The 17,317-nt window shown below is 45.7% G+C and overlaps 1 protein-coding gene across 3 annotated transcripts in view; it reads right to left on the reverse strand.

The window, feature by feature from the left end:
- LOC142501599 (intelectin-1-like) overlaps positions 1–17,317 on the reverse strand; it is a 45,388-nt gene that overhangs the window by 3,874 nt on the left and 24,197 nt on the right. The window contains exons 1-5 of one of the 3 annotated variants that reach the window (XM_075611668.1): positions 15,301–15,452; positions 2,414–2,483; positions 2,034–2,201; positions 1,308–1,555; positions 907–1,065 (exon numbers count right to left, since the gene is read on the reverse strand). In XM_075611668.1, coding sequence (XP_075467783.1) covers positions 907–1,065; positions 1,308–1,555; positions 2,034–2,201; positions 2,414–2,477 — 639 coding nt within the window. In that variant the 5' untranslated portion in view covers positions 2,478–2,483; positions 15,301–15,452. Of the gene's footprint in view, positions 1–906; positions 1,066–1,307; positions 1,556–2,033; positions 2,202–2,413; positions 2,484–2,949; positions 3,002–15,300; positions 15,453–17,317 lie in introns of those variants that run through there. The other 2 variants (XM_075611670.1, XM_075611667.1) reach the window with 2 other exon arrangements.

Genomic DNA, 17,317 nt, shown 5'->3' on the forward strand with positions numbered 1-17,317 from the left:
AAGAAAAAACCTAGTCTTTAATTTTGAAAATCCAAAATTGCCATCTACGTAATAACTGAAGATCTCTATTCCCAGATCTAATGTTTTTAGAGACTATCGCAATACCTTAGAACTGTAAAGTACGTGGATCATAATTGTACACATGATAAAAATGAGTGAAAAGGGAGCTAGTGATTTTCCTCTATCTAACAAAAATTCTTAATATGTTTGATATTCCTGAGATGTTCAAAAATACTCATTTTAAAACTTACTTTGGTTTTACCCGTATATTGCAACCCACATGTGCACTGGACCAGATATACTACGAATTGTGTGTTACAATTGATAAATGTATGAATCTGTATTAATTTGAGGTGATATTCTGCCTCTCAGTCAAAGTGTAAAGACCTGGAAGCACAAATCTGGTGCTTTATTCCTCATGTCAGCCACCCACATTGTGAGGGGACTGAGTTACTGAGTTAATGTGGGGTCTATTTATATAGTTCCCAGAAAGTACACCCAGATAAATAAGATTTTTTTTCTATTTTCTTCTTGCGTCTGAATTAAATGTAAGAAAATAGTTCATACGTTTCTTACATTAGATCTGCGCATCACAGAGGTTAAACTTACGTCGAAAAATAGCAAATGTATTGCCTCTAAACAAGCAAGAAATATGATTGTAAGCTCTTCAGGGCAGAGTCCCTCTTTGCCTTATGTGGGAATTTACTTGCTTTACCAATTCTTATCTTATCCCCATTGTTTGTACTTTATGTTCCCGGTATTGTAATTTTGTAGTTGGTGCATACACTCTTGGCACTATATAAATAACATTTTACACACATACATATCTTCTTTCTGTTATAATATATTAACATATAATAAATATATAACTCCAATGATTTTCCATTGTTTCCCTAAAGTCGTTACCTTGTACAGCTGGAAGAGATTACCTCCCTCGACAGGAAGGAAGCCATTGTCTGTGCGATATCTCAGAAGGGATGAATTCCTCCATAGAGACAGCGGAGTCTTGTTGGGCACATGCCACAAACCCAAGTCTTTGGCAGAAATGTCGTAATAGCCAGGATTCTGAAAGCATGTGACAGGACAGACAGATGTGATGCACTTTGCTAAATAATTTAGGTATAAGAACTTATCAAAGGAGAATGTAGAACTGTCTGTCCTTCTCGAGCTCCCCATGAATTTTGTAATACATGAGACTTCAAACCACAAAAATAGTCACATCGAATTGTTATTAAAATCTACCAGGAATCTAGCGCTCTGTAGCATCAAGTTCAGAGAAGCATTTTTAATAAATAAAAACTTGGTACCTTGTAGTCATCGCTGGTCGCTCCATCAGGTAACCCAAATGTTGCATAGTTTGCCCAGTTCCCTTCTCCTTCTGGGTTGTCGAATCGGTTCCCTTGCTGACTGGACCAGCGATCTCCCACTGTGCATTTGCCATTCATGTTATTCTCATGGATACTGGCCACCAACGTCCAGCCTCCCCCATTGGTTGTCATGTCACAGAAGGTCTGGTAGTTGACGCCATCTTCAGTGGTCAGAATGTAAATTCCGTCTGTGAAAACAACAGCATGTTAGATTCCTCTGCCCTGAAACACCATCTTAAAAGGGAACCGGTTTTGAGATTATTGGTTCCCATTGCATGATACTCAATGAGGCACAGAAAGGCTCTGTATGCAAATACAATAGTTATCCTTGCTCATATGTTATAACCGGTTATTAAAAATGAATGCATAATAAAGGCTATCGCACTTTAAAAAATAGACCTGAGACTGCCTATTTTATAAATAAAACTGCAACATGTGACAAAAAAAACAATCAGTTGATTTAAACTCAAACAACAACTACAGTAAGTCCAGATGTCAAATGGTAACTTGCAAATCTCCTTACCTCTGAGCTAACACTCAAATATCATTTAAACCCAACTTTATGATGCAAATGCAATAAGAAGCCCATTTTCCAGTTCCATCTACATTTTACATGCATTGTTAGCCCTGTAGCTAATAGGGTACGGATGGTGTTTATTTGCTCACCTTTGGCTTTCTTGTCAGATTGTTTGATTTCCTTGCAGCTTCTATACCCGTAGTCGTTGCCTCCAGTGGGATTGGAGAAATCCAAGTTGAAGCTGTTTGTATTGTCATCATCCCAACATGCCAGCAGATTCAAGATGTTTTGCTTCTTGTCGGAAATTGAAGCATGTTCTAAGAAAACATTTAATTACATTAAGAGCCAGCTCTATATGGAGGTGTCAATTTACAAATACCACTTGTTCTTTCTTTTTCTCTTTTCAAGGACTTTATGTAACACAGGTGTCTCTCCACATGTTCTATATAGGTAGATTTGGGGAGGTATATAGGTAACTTGGGACTTTAACAAAGAAGAGATCTCTTGTTCTATTGCTTAATTCACTCACCACATGAAGCAGAGTCTCCCCCAGTAACTACCAGAGTCAGTAGCAACAGACTGTATATAAGCATCTTTCACTGAGAAGGGAAGGGAAGACAGATTAATAGATCAGGATCATATTCGAATAATTCTCCAATCATACTAAATACACTATCATACTGCGATACACAGTATTATATTATATTCTGCAATATACATAACAATATGCCACCACAAACATTACTATACTACAATAAACTGCAATATGCACAGATAAACTGTCAATTACATGTATATTGATGATATTTGATCAATCACTTTATCTGTTGGTAATAATAAAATTGTTACTTTATTCTCCCATTCTGGACTGAAATTCAGATTAAATAACTACTAATAAGAGGGTAGGATCCCAGTTTGGGGCAGGCTGTATAGGTAGTGTAGATCTTAAGAGCAGTTGTAAAGTGCTGTGGAATTGGAAGGAAATGCGTAGATAGAATTCCTTGCCAGGGTCAGGTAGACAGAGCTCAGAGACTGCCCTGAGTCAGAAAAGAACCCATCTCTTACCCGGTCAGAGGCTCTCAAGTGCGCTCTGGTCTCACAATAAGATGCTTCCTTATAAAGAGATCAGACTCCAAAACCTGTCCAGCCACATTCTTGGGATATCTATCCAATAGGTCAGAGGAGCATGGACACAGAGAGGTCTTAAGTGTTTTTAGACCCTGGGTTAAGTGGAAATTTGAGGCCCCACCCACAAAGGTCCCATTTAAATACAAATACAGTATGATTTTATTGAGCAAAATTCAAAACGTATATTGAAATTATGCTAATATTACTACAAATACAAACATTTTATTTATCCACATGTGTCTCTTTCTGTTTACGTTATTTGTGACTTTGCAAATACAAATAATCTCATACCATTTTATGAAGTGTATCTGATGCGATTGTCATCAAGGAAAGAGCGTTCAATCTTGATTGAAGCAGCACCTGCAGAGCTCATTCTTAATAAGTTTCAACTCTGAAAAAAATATTTTGCATTTGCAGTTTGTGGCCACCATATATAGGAACATTATTAAAGCAATTTCAATGTTAGGAAATGTTGACTCCAGTTTGTCATGCTGTAATAGTTTTTAGTTGTGTGTTATTTTTCAAATACATTTCTGACATATCAATTAAACTACCTATTCCATAAAAAAGTTGTAGAAACATTATCTTTGAATAAAAAATGTTTATAAAAAGTTAAGCTATATAAAATGTAAAAACAATATACTGTTGTAGTCATACCAAAAAATTGCATTAAAAAAAATAATAATTAGCATTTGCTGCGTTCAATTAGAACTATTAATTGAAAATACAATCTTGGGTCATAGTATGTGTGGCGCCTATGAAAGGTCATGGGGTCCTTGGTAAGACCGGAGACCTGGACTACAGCCAGTTAGCCCATGCCTTAAGATGGCACTGCATGGGCAGATTATACAATGAAACTAAGTGTAACCATGCTGTAAAATGGCTGCAGTCATCTCTCCTGCTGACAGTAAGGCCTGGTAAGTTATGGGCATGCCAGCAGTTATCATGGAGGTTTGCCCTCACACCCTGGTGAGGTGTCATATGTCCCATAGGAAGTGACAACATGCTGTGTGTCCACGGTTAGTGACATCAGAGATGTGCCTGTTCCTAGGTGATATAAGACACAGCACTGTCTAAAGTTAGTTGAGTTCCTGTTGTTGGCTGCCTCTGTTCAGTAAGAGGCACATGGAGGTCTGCAACTGTGAATCTGGCAGCACAAGGCAGACAGAGAGAAGCTGTTGGAAGGTTATCTAAGAGCTATGAGACAAGGAGCAAGTCTGAGTGCAGGCTTGGGAGGAGACAGCTTATAAGACTGTGACCAGGGACCTGGCACAGGGACTATCTCCCTGAAGGGGAGATAGGGAATCCACCAATTAAGGGAAGAGATACCTTTCAAAGGGAAGTGCGGTGAACATGGGAGGCTGAATACACCCCATTGTGGAGGGCAGCTGGCCCACCGTACTAATAAAGATGATCCTGATTAAAGACACTCTCGTGTGCAAGTGTGGAGTCATTGCACAGAGAGAAGCACCACAGAGGAGTTCCTCATCAGAATCATCCCCAAGCGGACGCCGGGATCCTGATGAGGTGGAGGCGCTGCACTGGATATAGGTAGGACTCAGCACACTACCTCAGCTACCTGTCTGAGTTGGCAAATCCCCACACACCATCATGCGGGAGACTCAGGAGTCCTGTTATCAACAGGTGCACCACCATACACTACCATGTAATGGGGACTGGTTAGACCACAGGGGCCAATGTGAGATTGGGTGGGTCAGGCCAGTCCAGAAAATCCGTTACATTTGGAGGCGCTGCTGAGATAGCCCTGTCATCAGGACAGGCTTTTGCTAGGTCACTGGGAAACAGGGAGAGTGTCTGCTGCCACTGCTGCGGACCTAGGGGTAGTCAGGGAGCTGATGGAGTATTGTCAGTTCGCAGGGACGACCTAGGGGCCTGAAAGGAGTGAGGGGTTTGGAGCCGGGCTATAGCTGACCGAGTCACCTTGAGGCAGTGCTAGTTGGTAGGATGCCTAAAGGGATAGCCTGTTAACGTGGTCAGGAATCCTGGAGAGGGTCTGCGCTAGGCTGACCAAGATAGGTAGACGCCCAAGTACTGCATGGAAGCCCCAGAGTACTCTAGCCCATTCCAGACCACTTACCGAAGGGAGCACAGACTGGGAGGAAGGAGATACAGCAGACACTGAGAGAGTGAGCCTAGCCTGAGGTAGTGCAACATGAGTCCAGCCTACATTAGGTACACAAGGTGGTGCATCAGGGCAATCTTTATTGTACCGGTATGGCAGCTGCCCCGCAGAGAGGAGCTCCATATACAATCAGAACAAACACCGCAATGCAAGATGGCGACGGCGTTGGAGTCAGTAGTAATGCTCAATCAGTCCGTTGTGTGTAAAGAGGACATGGGACAATTGATGAAGCGGTACTACAGTCTTCGTCAGAAAGACGGAGAGGAGCTATCTGAGTTCCTCCTGCGGATTGGAGCAGTCTTGTGGGAGATGCGGAGAAGGGATCATATTACGGCCACCGAAGTGGATGTGTTCTGTTGTGATCAATTTCTGAGAGGAGCGATACCTGACCATCCTGTTGTGGTCATGATGAGGTGCTCTTGGATGCGGGGTGACCCCCTTTCCTGGAAGTGGCTAGTGGAGAAGATAGAGAAACACGAAGTTACAACTGCTGATAATATGGATAGCAGAGCGACCCAAAATGGCGGTTCCCGCTTCCCTGGGAGACCGCGTGAGCCAGTTGCAGAAAATGCTGCAAATGCTAAAATTGCAGAAACTTGTCCGGGATTGGCGGGAAAACCTAAACCCCACCCCCACCAACCGAGTGACGCCGTGCAGAGCCAGAGTCACTCCTTGAAAGAGTGTGCCGCCCCTCCTTTAAATTCCACCAGGGGGAGCGAGAGTTTTGAGCAGTCATCAGCCATTTCTGTTCACCAGGAGGAGGAGCCGGGACTCTATATCACTATGAGTCCTGCTGAAGTTCAGGCTGTCTTCAGGGAGAAGTTACTTAGTGCCTCCCATGACCAACACCCAGCTGTGGTGATGCCCCAGCCGGCGGACCACACCAGTGAAGCTGGAGATAAGGAATCCCCTGCCCCGTTATCTATGGAACAGGAGAGACCACTGTGCAAAGTGTCTCCCGTAACCAGCACAACAAAGAGCGAGATGGACATTGGGGTATATCCCTATTTATTGCCAGGAGGCTCCCTGGTAGTCAAGGCGGGAGCGGACACAGCCATGCTGACGGCTGAAGCCCCGCGTGCGGCCTGCACCGAACCAGTTGATCCCGGAGAATGGGGATCGCTCCTAATGATCGCAACGGAGCCTAGAGAGAAAGGGGTCTACAACCGCGGTGAGAACCCGGAACCTCACTGTCGGTCCCCTGTGGAAGTGCCACTACTAGCGTCGGAGTCTGCTTCATCGGACGAGGAGCAGGCAAGCCCGACATCGGTGGTGATGCGCCTACCGGCGGACCACTACAGCGGTGCTGCAAAAGAACCAGCACTTACCTGTGTTGCAGCGGAGCGGAGTCTCGAGGTGCCGAGATCGCCTGTGCGGAGACAACCGGAGCGGCGGAGTCCCACGGCCGTGGTGACTTACAGCGCGGAAGGAGGAAGAACCATCCCGAGCCGACGGAGTGGTGAGACACATCCTTACCCTCCACAGGCGCCGGTGGTGGCAACGGCGGAGGAAGGCCTAGCCCAGGCCCGAGCGGAGCGGAGAGCAGAACCATCATTTCCGGCGGCAGATGTCGTTGTGGAGGAAGAGATCCCGCATGGGGATCCATCGCAAGATGGCGGAGTATCCGGTTCCGGTGATGACGTCATTTCCGGCGGAGGTAGCGGAACGACCAGAGAGAGAACCACAACGCCTCGGCGATCGGGCAGTGCTTCCCGATCACCTGTGTCAACAAAGAGCTGGCAGGCTGCGAGGAGAGCTGAGACGGGTGAGGCCCAACCAGCGGCACGTCCGCACAATGATACGGGACTATCCGAAGGCAGAGAGCGGGTCGGAAACCCCGCAGATGCCCATTTCCTGTCCCTATGCCCAACCCCATGCCCTAGCTAAAGCACCGGTCCCTGTCACCTTTTCCTGTGGGTCCACATCCAGTTTGGGAGTGTCGGGAGGGTCCCAGGGAATCGGTGAGGTACGGACTGGGGAGAGACTGAACAGCTATGCCTCTGATGGTGGGTCGAGGGGTGGAGGGCAGTTGGGAAAAGTATCCGAGTCCCGATGGGTACCCAGTTTGGCCGTAGTTAAGTCTCAGGATAGCTCCAAACAAGAGAGGTGGTCTAGGCCTCTTTCATCAAGGACCTCTGGGGTATCTTCTTGGGGGGATACAGAGGAGGGGGACTCACTAGAGTGGGGGTCTGAGGAACGTAAGGAGACCCGATGGTGGGCTCCCTTATTTGAGGGATACGTGGGGTGGATGGACCGCACACGGTTCTTACTACAGAAAGAGGACGTAGTGGACTATTGGTGGGTGGTGGGGGAATTTACACCGGACCAGAGGAAGAGGGAGATGCAGGAACGATGGTTTCAGATATGTCAGCATAATATAGAGCCTATGGGGCCTGGGATATTATCTGACCCTGTGGACACAGACGAGCCCCTGTCATGGGTGTTGCCAGGGAGGGCAGGGAACGCAGAGCTGACTAGGAGCAGCCGGGCCGAGAGGGCTATTATAGCCAAGTACAAACACTCGCATGACCTGGAATACCCATACGTCCCTGAGCCCCTCATGGAGGGAGAAATTGAGTTTGAAATGGGTTCTACTGATGAGGATAGGGGATATGGCACTGATGAGGAGGAAGGATCAGGGGATGAAGATTGGGATCCTGGCGGGTTACATGAGAAGTGTCACCCAGAGGGTGACAGCATTGCTGCTCTAAGCCCAGTGGACCATGCTGTGCGCAAGCCACCTTAAGAGGGTATGGGGGGTACCAGTAATGGATAATCCAGCAGGGAGTAATCCTGATTGTGACACATCTACGTTAGGATGTATCTGTTACTATGTATGATGAAGATATGTACTGTAATGTTGTGACTAATTATGTGTGTTTTCCATTTTACAGTGCTTCCTGAAGAAAGGTACAGTACTTCAAATTTAGCCCAGTGGACCATGCTGTGCGCAAGCCACCTTAAGAGGGTATGGGGGGTACCAGTAATGGATACTCCAGCAGGGAGTAATCCTGATTGTGACACATCTACGTTAGGATGTATCTGTTACTATGTATGATGAAGATATGTACTGTAATGTTGTGACTAATTATGTGTGTTTTCCATTTTACAGTGCTTCCTGAAGAAAGGTACTTCAAATTTAGGTCCCAGCCGGGGTCGGTGGGATTCACCAGGGGGAGAATGTAACCATGCTGTAAAATGGCTGCAGTCATCTCTCCTGCTGACAGTAAGGCCTGGTAAGTTATGGGCATGCCAGCAGTTATCATGGAGGTTTTCCCTCACACCCTGGTGAGGTGTCATATGTCCCATAGGAAGTGACAACATGCTGTGTGTCCACGGTTAGTGACATCAGAGATGTGCCTGTTCCTAGGTGATATAAGACACAGCACTGTCTAAAGTTAGTTGAGTTCCTGTTGTTGGCTGCCTCTGTTCAGTAAGAGGCACATGGAGGTCTGCAACATTGTTGCAGTGGTCTGATGCAAGCTGTGAATCTGGCAGCACAAGGCAGACAGAGAGAAGCTGTTGGAAGGTTATGTAAGAGCTATGAGACAAGGAGCAAGTCTGAGTGCAGGCTTGGGAGGAGACAGCTTATAAGACTGTGACCAGGGACCTGGCACAGGGACTATCTCCCTAAAGGGGAGATAGGGAATCCACCAATTAAGGGAAGAGATACCTTTCAAAGGGAAGTGCGGTGAACATGGGAGGCTGAATACACCCCATTGTGGAGGGCAGCTGGCCCACCGTACTAATAAAGATGTTCCTGATTAACAACACTCTTGTGTGCAAGTGTGGAGTTATTGCACAGAGAGAAGCACCACAGAGGAGTTCCTCATCGGACTCATCCCCAAGCGGACGCCGGGATCCTGATGAGGTGGAGGCGCTGCACTGGATATAGGTAGGACTCAGCACACTACCTCAGCTACCTGTCTGAGTTGGCAAATCCCCACACACCATCATGCGGGAGACTCAGGAGTCCTGTTATCAACAGGTGCACCACCATACACTACCATGTAATGGGGACTGGTCAGTCCAGAAAAACCGTTACATAAGTAAATAAAAAATATATCTATTCTGGTCATTGAGAATTTAGTAATTTTCCAACTTGGCTCAGATTTCATGTCACTGTCAGTAATACAAATTGATAGAGGTTTGAGACTTGGGTGAAGTTTGCTTCATGCATTTTATTGTATGGTCAAGTTAGCAGCACCTGTTTCCTGGCATGCTGAACTGTGCCACAAGCAGGACCAGAACTGCATCAGCATATGGGCACTTCTAAATGAAGGACAACAATATTTAATTCCCTGTGTCCTACTGAGCACACTCATAGGGGGCTATGCACTAAGCAGTGATAACTGCTTTTAAGGCCGATAAAGCCTGCTGCACGATTCACTATGCAGTGATAACGGCGCTTTATTGGCCTTAAAAGGAATTTTTTCAGCCCTGTGAAAAAAACACGTCTCATCAGGCAAAAAATGGCAAATACGCCGTTTTTTTGCCAGTCAGCAGGATTCACTAAGCAGTGATAAGTCAATCGTTCTTTAAAAGCACACCAGAATAACGCACTAGCTAAGGGCTGGGGCAAAAGAAGTGAACACAGTCCAAAAATCTTTGTTTACCTTTTTTCAGGCACACCATTAATACAACATGCCAGCGGGTGTCCCTAGGTGATCCCTGCGGGAGTCCATGGGCCCCATCGAGGTTCACGGGTGGTCCTCATGGGTGTCTGGAGGTCCCCGGGTGTTGTCGAGAATATTTGTGTCCCCCAGGGTCCCCGGGTATTGTCGTGAATATTTGTGTGTCCCTCGGGGTCACCGGGTGTTTTCTTGAATATTTGTGTGTCCCCCGGAGTCCCCGGGTGCTGTCGTGAATATTTGTGTGTCCCCCAGGCCCCCTAACCCCCTCTTACCTGCGCTTGCCATAGCAACGTGACATCACATGACCTCATGGCGTCATTTTGACGCCGCGTTGCCATTGCGACGCAGGAAGGAAGCCGCCGGAGCCTAGGTAAGTAAAGGTTTACAGAGGCCCTGCAGCTCCCCCAGCACTTAATTTAAGTGCCTTCGGGAAGCGCGCGGGGCCTCTGTAAATACCGCCCCCTCCCCCCCGCCGGCAGTCTCGCGCCCCCCCTGGGGGTCGCGCCCCCCCGGGTAGCGCACCGCTGGATTAATGAATGGTGTTTATTTTCAGATTACATAATTTTATATTATGTGTGTAACACATCTCATTCAAACTATAATGACTGCTTGGATTAATACAATACACATGTTCTACATACATCAGCAGCACAACTCCGTTATAGCATACATGTTTAACATCTCAATGTTACATTAATACGTGTTTTAAATTTAAACGTTTAACTGTTTAGATACATTTAATTATTAATGAGTACACTTAATTTTATAATTTATGTTCTTACATGCCAATGACCCATACAGTTTATTAAAACGAAGCCATGACACCTTCCACAAGGATATCATTTTCCGTAGGTGAAAAACATGGGTTTTGTATCCCTTCCACACGCTGCTTGGAGGTTGGTGGCTGATCATCAGCATTAGCCTGCTCTGCCTCAGTGCTTGGATGCTGGAAACTGTCTCTCTCTCCCTGTCCACTACTCCTGCTACCCTCCCCCACCTGCACTAGTAGCACGGGACGTACCTCATGGGAAGTACCTGCACTGCCATCACGGGAAGTACCTGCACTGCCATCACGGGAAGTACCTGCACTGCCATCACGGGAAGTACCTGCACTGCCATCACGGGAAGTGCCTGCACTGCCATCACGGGAAGTACCTGCACTGCCATCACGGGAAGTACCTGCACTGCCATCACGGGAAGTACCTGCACTGCCATCACGGGAAGTACCTGCACTGCCATCACGGGAAGTACCTGCACTGCCATCACGGGAAGTACCTGCACTGCCATCACGGGAAGTACCTGCACTGCCATCACGGGAAGTACCTGCACTGCCATCACGGGAAGTACCTGCACTGCCATCACGGGAAGTACCTGCACTGCCATCACGGGAAGTACCTGCACTGCCATCACGGGAAGTGCCTGCACTGCCATCACGGGAAGTACCTGCACTGCCATCACGGGAAGTACCTGCACTGCCATCACGGGAAGTACCTGCACTGCCATCACGGGATGTACCTGCACTGCCATCACGGGAAGTACCTGCACTGCCATCACGGGATGTACCTGCACTGCCATCACGGGAAGTACCTGCACTGCCATCACGGGAAGTGCCTGCACTGCCATCACGGGAAGTACCTGTACTGCCATCACGGGAAGTACCTGCACTGCCATCACGGGAAGTACCTGCACTGCCATCACGGGAAGTGCCTGCTCTGCCATCACGGGAAGTACCTGCACTGCCATCACGGGAAGTACCTGCACTGCCATCACGGGATGTACCTGCACTGCCATCACGGGAAGTACCTGCACTGCCATCACGGGAAGTACCTGCACTGCCATCACGGGAAGTACCTGCACTGCCATCACGGGATGTACCTGCACTGCCATCACGGGATGTACCTGCACTGCCATCACGGGAAGTGCCTGCACTGCCATCACGGGAAGTACCTGCACTGCCATCACGGGATGTACCTGCACTGCCATCACGGGATGTACCTGCACTGCCATCACGGGAAGTGCCTGCACTGCCATCACGGGAAGTACCTGCACTGCCATCACGGGAAGTACCTGCACTGCCATCACGGGATGTACCTGCACTGCCATCACGGGAAGTGCCTGCACTGCCATCACGGGAAGTGCCTGCACTGCCATCACGGGAAGTACCTGCGCTGCCATCACGGGAAGTACCTGCACTGCTATCACGGAAAGTACCTGCACTGCCATCACGGGAAGTACCTGCACTGCCATCACGGGAAGTACCTGCACTGCCATCATGGGAAGTACCTGCACTGCCATCACGGGAAGTACCTTCACTGGCAGCACGGGACTTACCTGCACTTGCAGGATGTACCGTAGCTGCACGTGCCACTCCTCTTCCACGCTCCACCACTCCCGCGCTCTACTACTCCTCCAGCCACCGCCACTCCACTAACCCCACGCTCCACCACTCCTCAAGCCACCGCCACTACGCCACTCCCATGTCCGCTCTTCATCTCCATTTCATTCAGTCACTCAGTAACGCAGTCACTCAGTCGCAAAAAACAAATATAAAAAAATGACACACTAGCAAAGTACTTTGACACTAACAAGACAATAAAGTTTGAAAACAAATAGAATAACAAAAGACAACTCACTCAGTTATCAGCAACAACTCACTCACAAATCTCTCCTCCTACCACCAAGGCCAGTCTATCTCACCCTCACTCCTAACAGCACCGACACACAATGAATAAAATGGCTGCTTTATATAGGGTGCGTAATGAAAATTGTCCCGCGAACGTGTGATTATAATTTTATATAACTTTATAAAAATTGTGCTATAAACTTTTCCATGATTTTACCCAACCAGCGCTCACAGCAAATCTCAGCACGCTAGGAGCTTCCTAGCAGAAGTTAGCTACACGCCGCTTGCTATGCTGCGAGCTGCTGGGTTTTAAAACCATTTCTCCACTGTGCAGTTTACAGGGAGAGGAGGAGATCTTGCACCTATCCCTGTCTGCACCATGACGTATTAAATAAAGAATCTTTTTTACCTTACCGCTGCTGTCCTGTGGAGTCCTGTTGTTCCGCTGTGCTCTGCATTGCCGCATCCTGTGGTTACCAGACTGTTTACAGGGAGACACTGCTACAGTTATACATTGCATTTAGACATTACATTATTCTCGCCACCTTATACCTGGTGAGAGACACACAGACATTTTTATTAAAATCACAGTATTACTGCCATTACTGGGTTGCAGAGCTGGCAATCTATATTTCCCCAATATGGCTCAGGGGCACCCAGCCGTGCCAAATACCTTTATTAATGGCCTGGGTACCCCGTCACACCTACCTTACACAATCTAGTTGCACTCAGCAAAGATGGAGACTTTTCTCTCTATGTCAACCTCAAGGTCTTTAAGGAACAAGTTAAAAAGCATGGGTCCCAGCACCGATCCTTGAGGTACTCCACTCACAACTTTAGCCGAACCTGAAAAAGTTCAATTTAATATTTTTACCGAGTCCAATTTGCTTTATTATGTACACTAACTTCTTATGTGGAACTGTATCAAAAGCCTTTGCAAAATCTTATTAGACCACATCAACTGCATTACCTTGGTCTAAATTCCTACATACCTCCTCAAAGATACCAATAAGGTTCGTTTGGCATGATCTATCCTTCATAAATCAATGCTGACTATTACTAATAATTTAGTTTACCATTATGTATTCATGAATATTATTCCGTACAAAACTTTCAAGTACCTTCCACACTATTGAAGTCAAGCTTGCAGGTCTGTAATTCTCTGGTTTTGATCTAGCTCCCTTTTTGAGTATAGGCACAATGTCTGCTTTACACCAATCTTGTGGTACTGAGCCTGTGGAAATTAAGGGGCCTATGCAGAGAGCAGCGCTATTTCGAAATTCGCCATTTTTTGGAGAAAATCGCGCAGAAAACAGCAGAAAATGGCGAGTTACGAAAAACGCGCCAATTTTTCTTTTCTATTTCTAAAACTCGCCTCGCGGCTGGCGAGAACCTCCATCTCGCCAGTTTTAAAAATATCCTAATGCAGAGAGGCGCGAACGGCATGTAGCGGCTGTTCGCGCCAATAAAATGGCGCGATTGTCTCCTTTTTGCCTCGCCAGAAAAAATTGGCAAGAAGCTGCCGCTCGCGGCCATTGCAAAGGGAAAAAAAAGGCGCAATTTTTTTTTTACACATTTCTGAAGCGCGCATCTCGCCAATTTAAACTCGCCACACGCATTCATGTTAAACATAGCAGAATTCGCACATTTCTGCATATGGAGAATAAAACTCTCCAAAAAAGCTACTTTTTAATAAACTCGCCAATTTTAAAATTCGCTGCTCTCTGCATAGGCCCCCAAGTCTTTGAATATTAAAAGTAATGGTTTGGCTATTATGAACTCTTGGATGTATGCCATCGGGCCCAGGTGCCTTATTTACTTTCACTTTATCAAGCCACCTATGAAGTTTTTCCTCAGTTAACCAATTGTTCATATAGAGGTTGTGGCTTTCTCCTGCTGCACTACTATTGAAATTGATTCTTCCCTGGTAAATACAGAGGCAAAGAATGTGTTTAATACCTCTGTTTTTACCCTATCTCCAATAATCTGCCTGTCCATCTCACATTGAAAGGGTCCTATATTTCCTTTTCTCATTTTTTTGTTATTAAGGTACTTAAAGAACTTTTTAGGACTGTTCTTACTTTTTATTGCAATCCTTTTTTCTTTATCCATTTTTGCTAATTTGATTGCCCTTTTGCAATTTTTGTTACATTCCTTATAATTCTGATATGATGCCTCTGTCCCTTCTGATTTAAAGACTCTAAATGCATGCCTCTTCTTTTCAATGTCCTCCCCTACCTGTTTATTTGGCCACATTTGTTTAGACTTGTTTTTTTTATAGAAAGTGTGCTTTTCTAACAATGTTTTAATGACTGCCCATTTATCTTCCACATGTTTCCCTGCAAAAACATAATCCCAATGTATTCCTTGTAGATTTGTCCTCAATCCTGGTGAATTGAAAAATGATACAGAAAAAGAATCTGTGTTACTGTGAATTAACCCTTTCACTACTGAAGAGAGCTGTAATATAGTATTGGCAGTAGTGTAGGGTTAAGTGAACCTTTATTGCCCCAGTTTGGAAGCCATGAGACTTTGATCAACAGCCTATCAGGATGATGATGTAATTTCCCTTATATTGTCCTTATTTTGCAGGGGAACCTGTATTGCAAGTGAAACCTTCACCTTCAGCTATTACCCACATAAATGGGTGTTCAGTGACAGGTTAACCGGAGAGAACTGGATGGAAAAGTCGGGAATGTGCTGCCGTCCATTAGACTATCTCAGTGCCCAAACAGGAAGAGTGGCCCTAGTAGTTAGGTAAGACATAATAACCAGGTGGGTCAGGCCCCTATAGGTCAGCAGAGTGTGTGGACATTTAGGGGGTAAAAGGTTAAGGGAGAAGTGTTGCGGGGGAATAGGATTGGGAGGTGGCAAAATAAACCACTCACCTGGTTGCAGTAGGATTGAGAAGTTCCACCCTCTGTCCCCTAATCATTGTGTGGTTTCGTAACTTGTTGATGGTTAAGTAATATAAAAATAAAATAGAATAAAAAGGAAAAAAAATGAAAGAAAATAAAGAATACAAAGGGAGAAAGATAAATGAACAGTGAATAAAACATGGAGAATGGTGCTTTATTGTTTGTCACAGCTGGGTTGCACGGGTGTTGTGTTATACGTAATGGGCTCATACAGTAGGTATCAAGTTTTGGCATATTGCCAGGTCATTAATCGGTGTTTGGCCTGTGTTAGGCCGCTGGTGTTTGGGAGCATCCTCCTAGTTGAGGTGATGTTTTACACAGGCTCTGTTAGTCGTCTGGTAGCAGTGGGGGTCAGCGGCCATAGCTCTCAACATGGTGGGTCGATCTGGATTAAGGAATAATTTGTGTTGTATTACTATTAAAAGCTGTGTTTTTATTCTTACTGTGTCAGTATAGTCTTCCCTAGACATGCTTTTATGTAGACAGGAATAGAAAGTCTGTTTTGTATAAGCCTGGTGAAATACTGCCATTAATACAGGACAAAAAATGACTTTGATTCACTTTCACTGCACAGTGGATATGGAACAGGAAGCTCAGCATGTGTCCTCTCCACAGTTCTGACAATTTCTGTAAATGCAGTGTTGGTTGTCTGTGTGTATCATACAGATCAGAACAAGGATGTGTATGTGTAATATGCAAGCACTGCAGAGATATGTATGTGTAATATACAGAACAATGCAGAGATGTGTAATATACAGAACACTGCAGACATGTATGTGTAATATGAAGAGCATGACAGATATGTGTAATATACAGAATACTGCAGAGATATATAATATACAGAATACTGCAGAGATGTGTAATATACAGAACACTGCAGAGATGTGTATGTGTAACATTTGGAGCACTGCAGAGGTGTTTATGTGTTATATGTGGAGTGTTACAGAAGTGTATGTAACCCTCCTTACCCGGCATTAAAGGAGTTTACATGTGCTGAGTATATACATAGCTTTTCAGGGTGCTGTATCTGTGCAGGCTGGATGTGTATGCAGATGGTATAATGATGTGGGCCAGGAACTTTATTAGTACAAACATGGAGTCTTTATTTACATCTGGTTACAGTTCTTATTATCCATGACTCCTACCATACATCCTTGTCATTGTTGTTTCATATTGTCTGTACTGATCGGTTATGCACCCCTTAGGGTCCTATTCTCAACACACTAGGGAGGTACTGTGGCTTACCAATTCTTGTGGACCATCCACGGTCCACATAACGTCTCTTAGCTCCCGTTATGGTCATCCATTTACGGCTATGGCCAATAACTGGCACTTCAAGGGACCCGTGTACTGGTGCTTTACTCTGGTGTCTCTTCTTGGGCATCTCTGTAATGAACCTACCGATAAGGTGGACTCTAGTATGTCCCTGGCATCTTTCCTTATAGACGTCTATAAGCATAGGCTTCCTGGTTCATGAACGGCTGCGTTCATCTTGACCATACCGGGGAACTTTATCTTACAGGGCACTTTCCCTATCTAGAACATAACAACGGGACGGGTCTCTCTTTACCTACAGTATATATATATATACAGTATAAGCTATAAACATTGAGGCTCCTCCAACTGACATCTCCTGGTACCTGAGTCCCAGATCTTTCTCGTAGCATATATACCTCTTGGATGACGTTACTATCGCCAGGTAGAAGGGGGAGCAGCTTAGTTTCTGCCAAGTCACCCATTACCAGGTATGGGGAGGGAGTGTTACACAGTAGGAGCCCACATAGTTAACCCTCTAATGCTGTTAACCCCCTTACTCTAACTAGTAGTTCCCAAAAGGGAGGCTACATGTTTTTGTAATATGAAGAGCACTGCAGAGATGTGTATGTGTAATATGAAGAGCACTGCAGAGATGTGTATGTGTAATATGCAGAGCACTGCAGAGACGTACAGTATGTGTAATATGCAGAGCATTGCACAGATGTGTAAA

The sequence above is a fragment of the Ascaphus truei genome, chromosome 8, assembly GCF_040206685.1.
Source record: "Ascaphus truei isolate aAscTru1 chromosome 8, aAscTru1.hap1, whole genome shotgun sequence".
In the NCBI taxonomy this organism is placed as follows: Eukaryota; Metazoa; Chordata; class Amphibia; order Anura; family Ascaphidae; genus Ascaphus; species Ascaphus truei.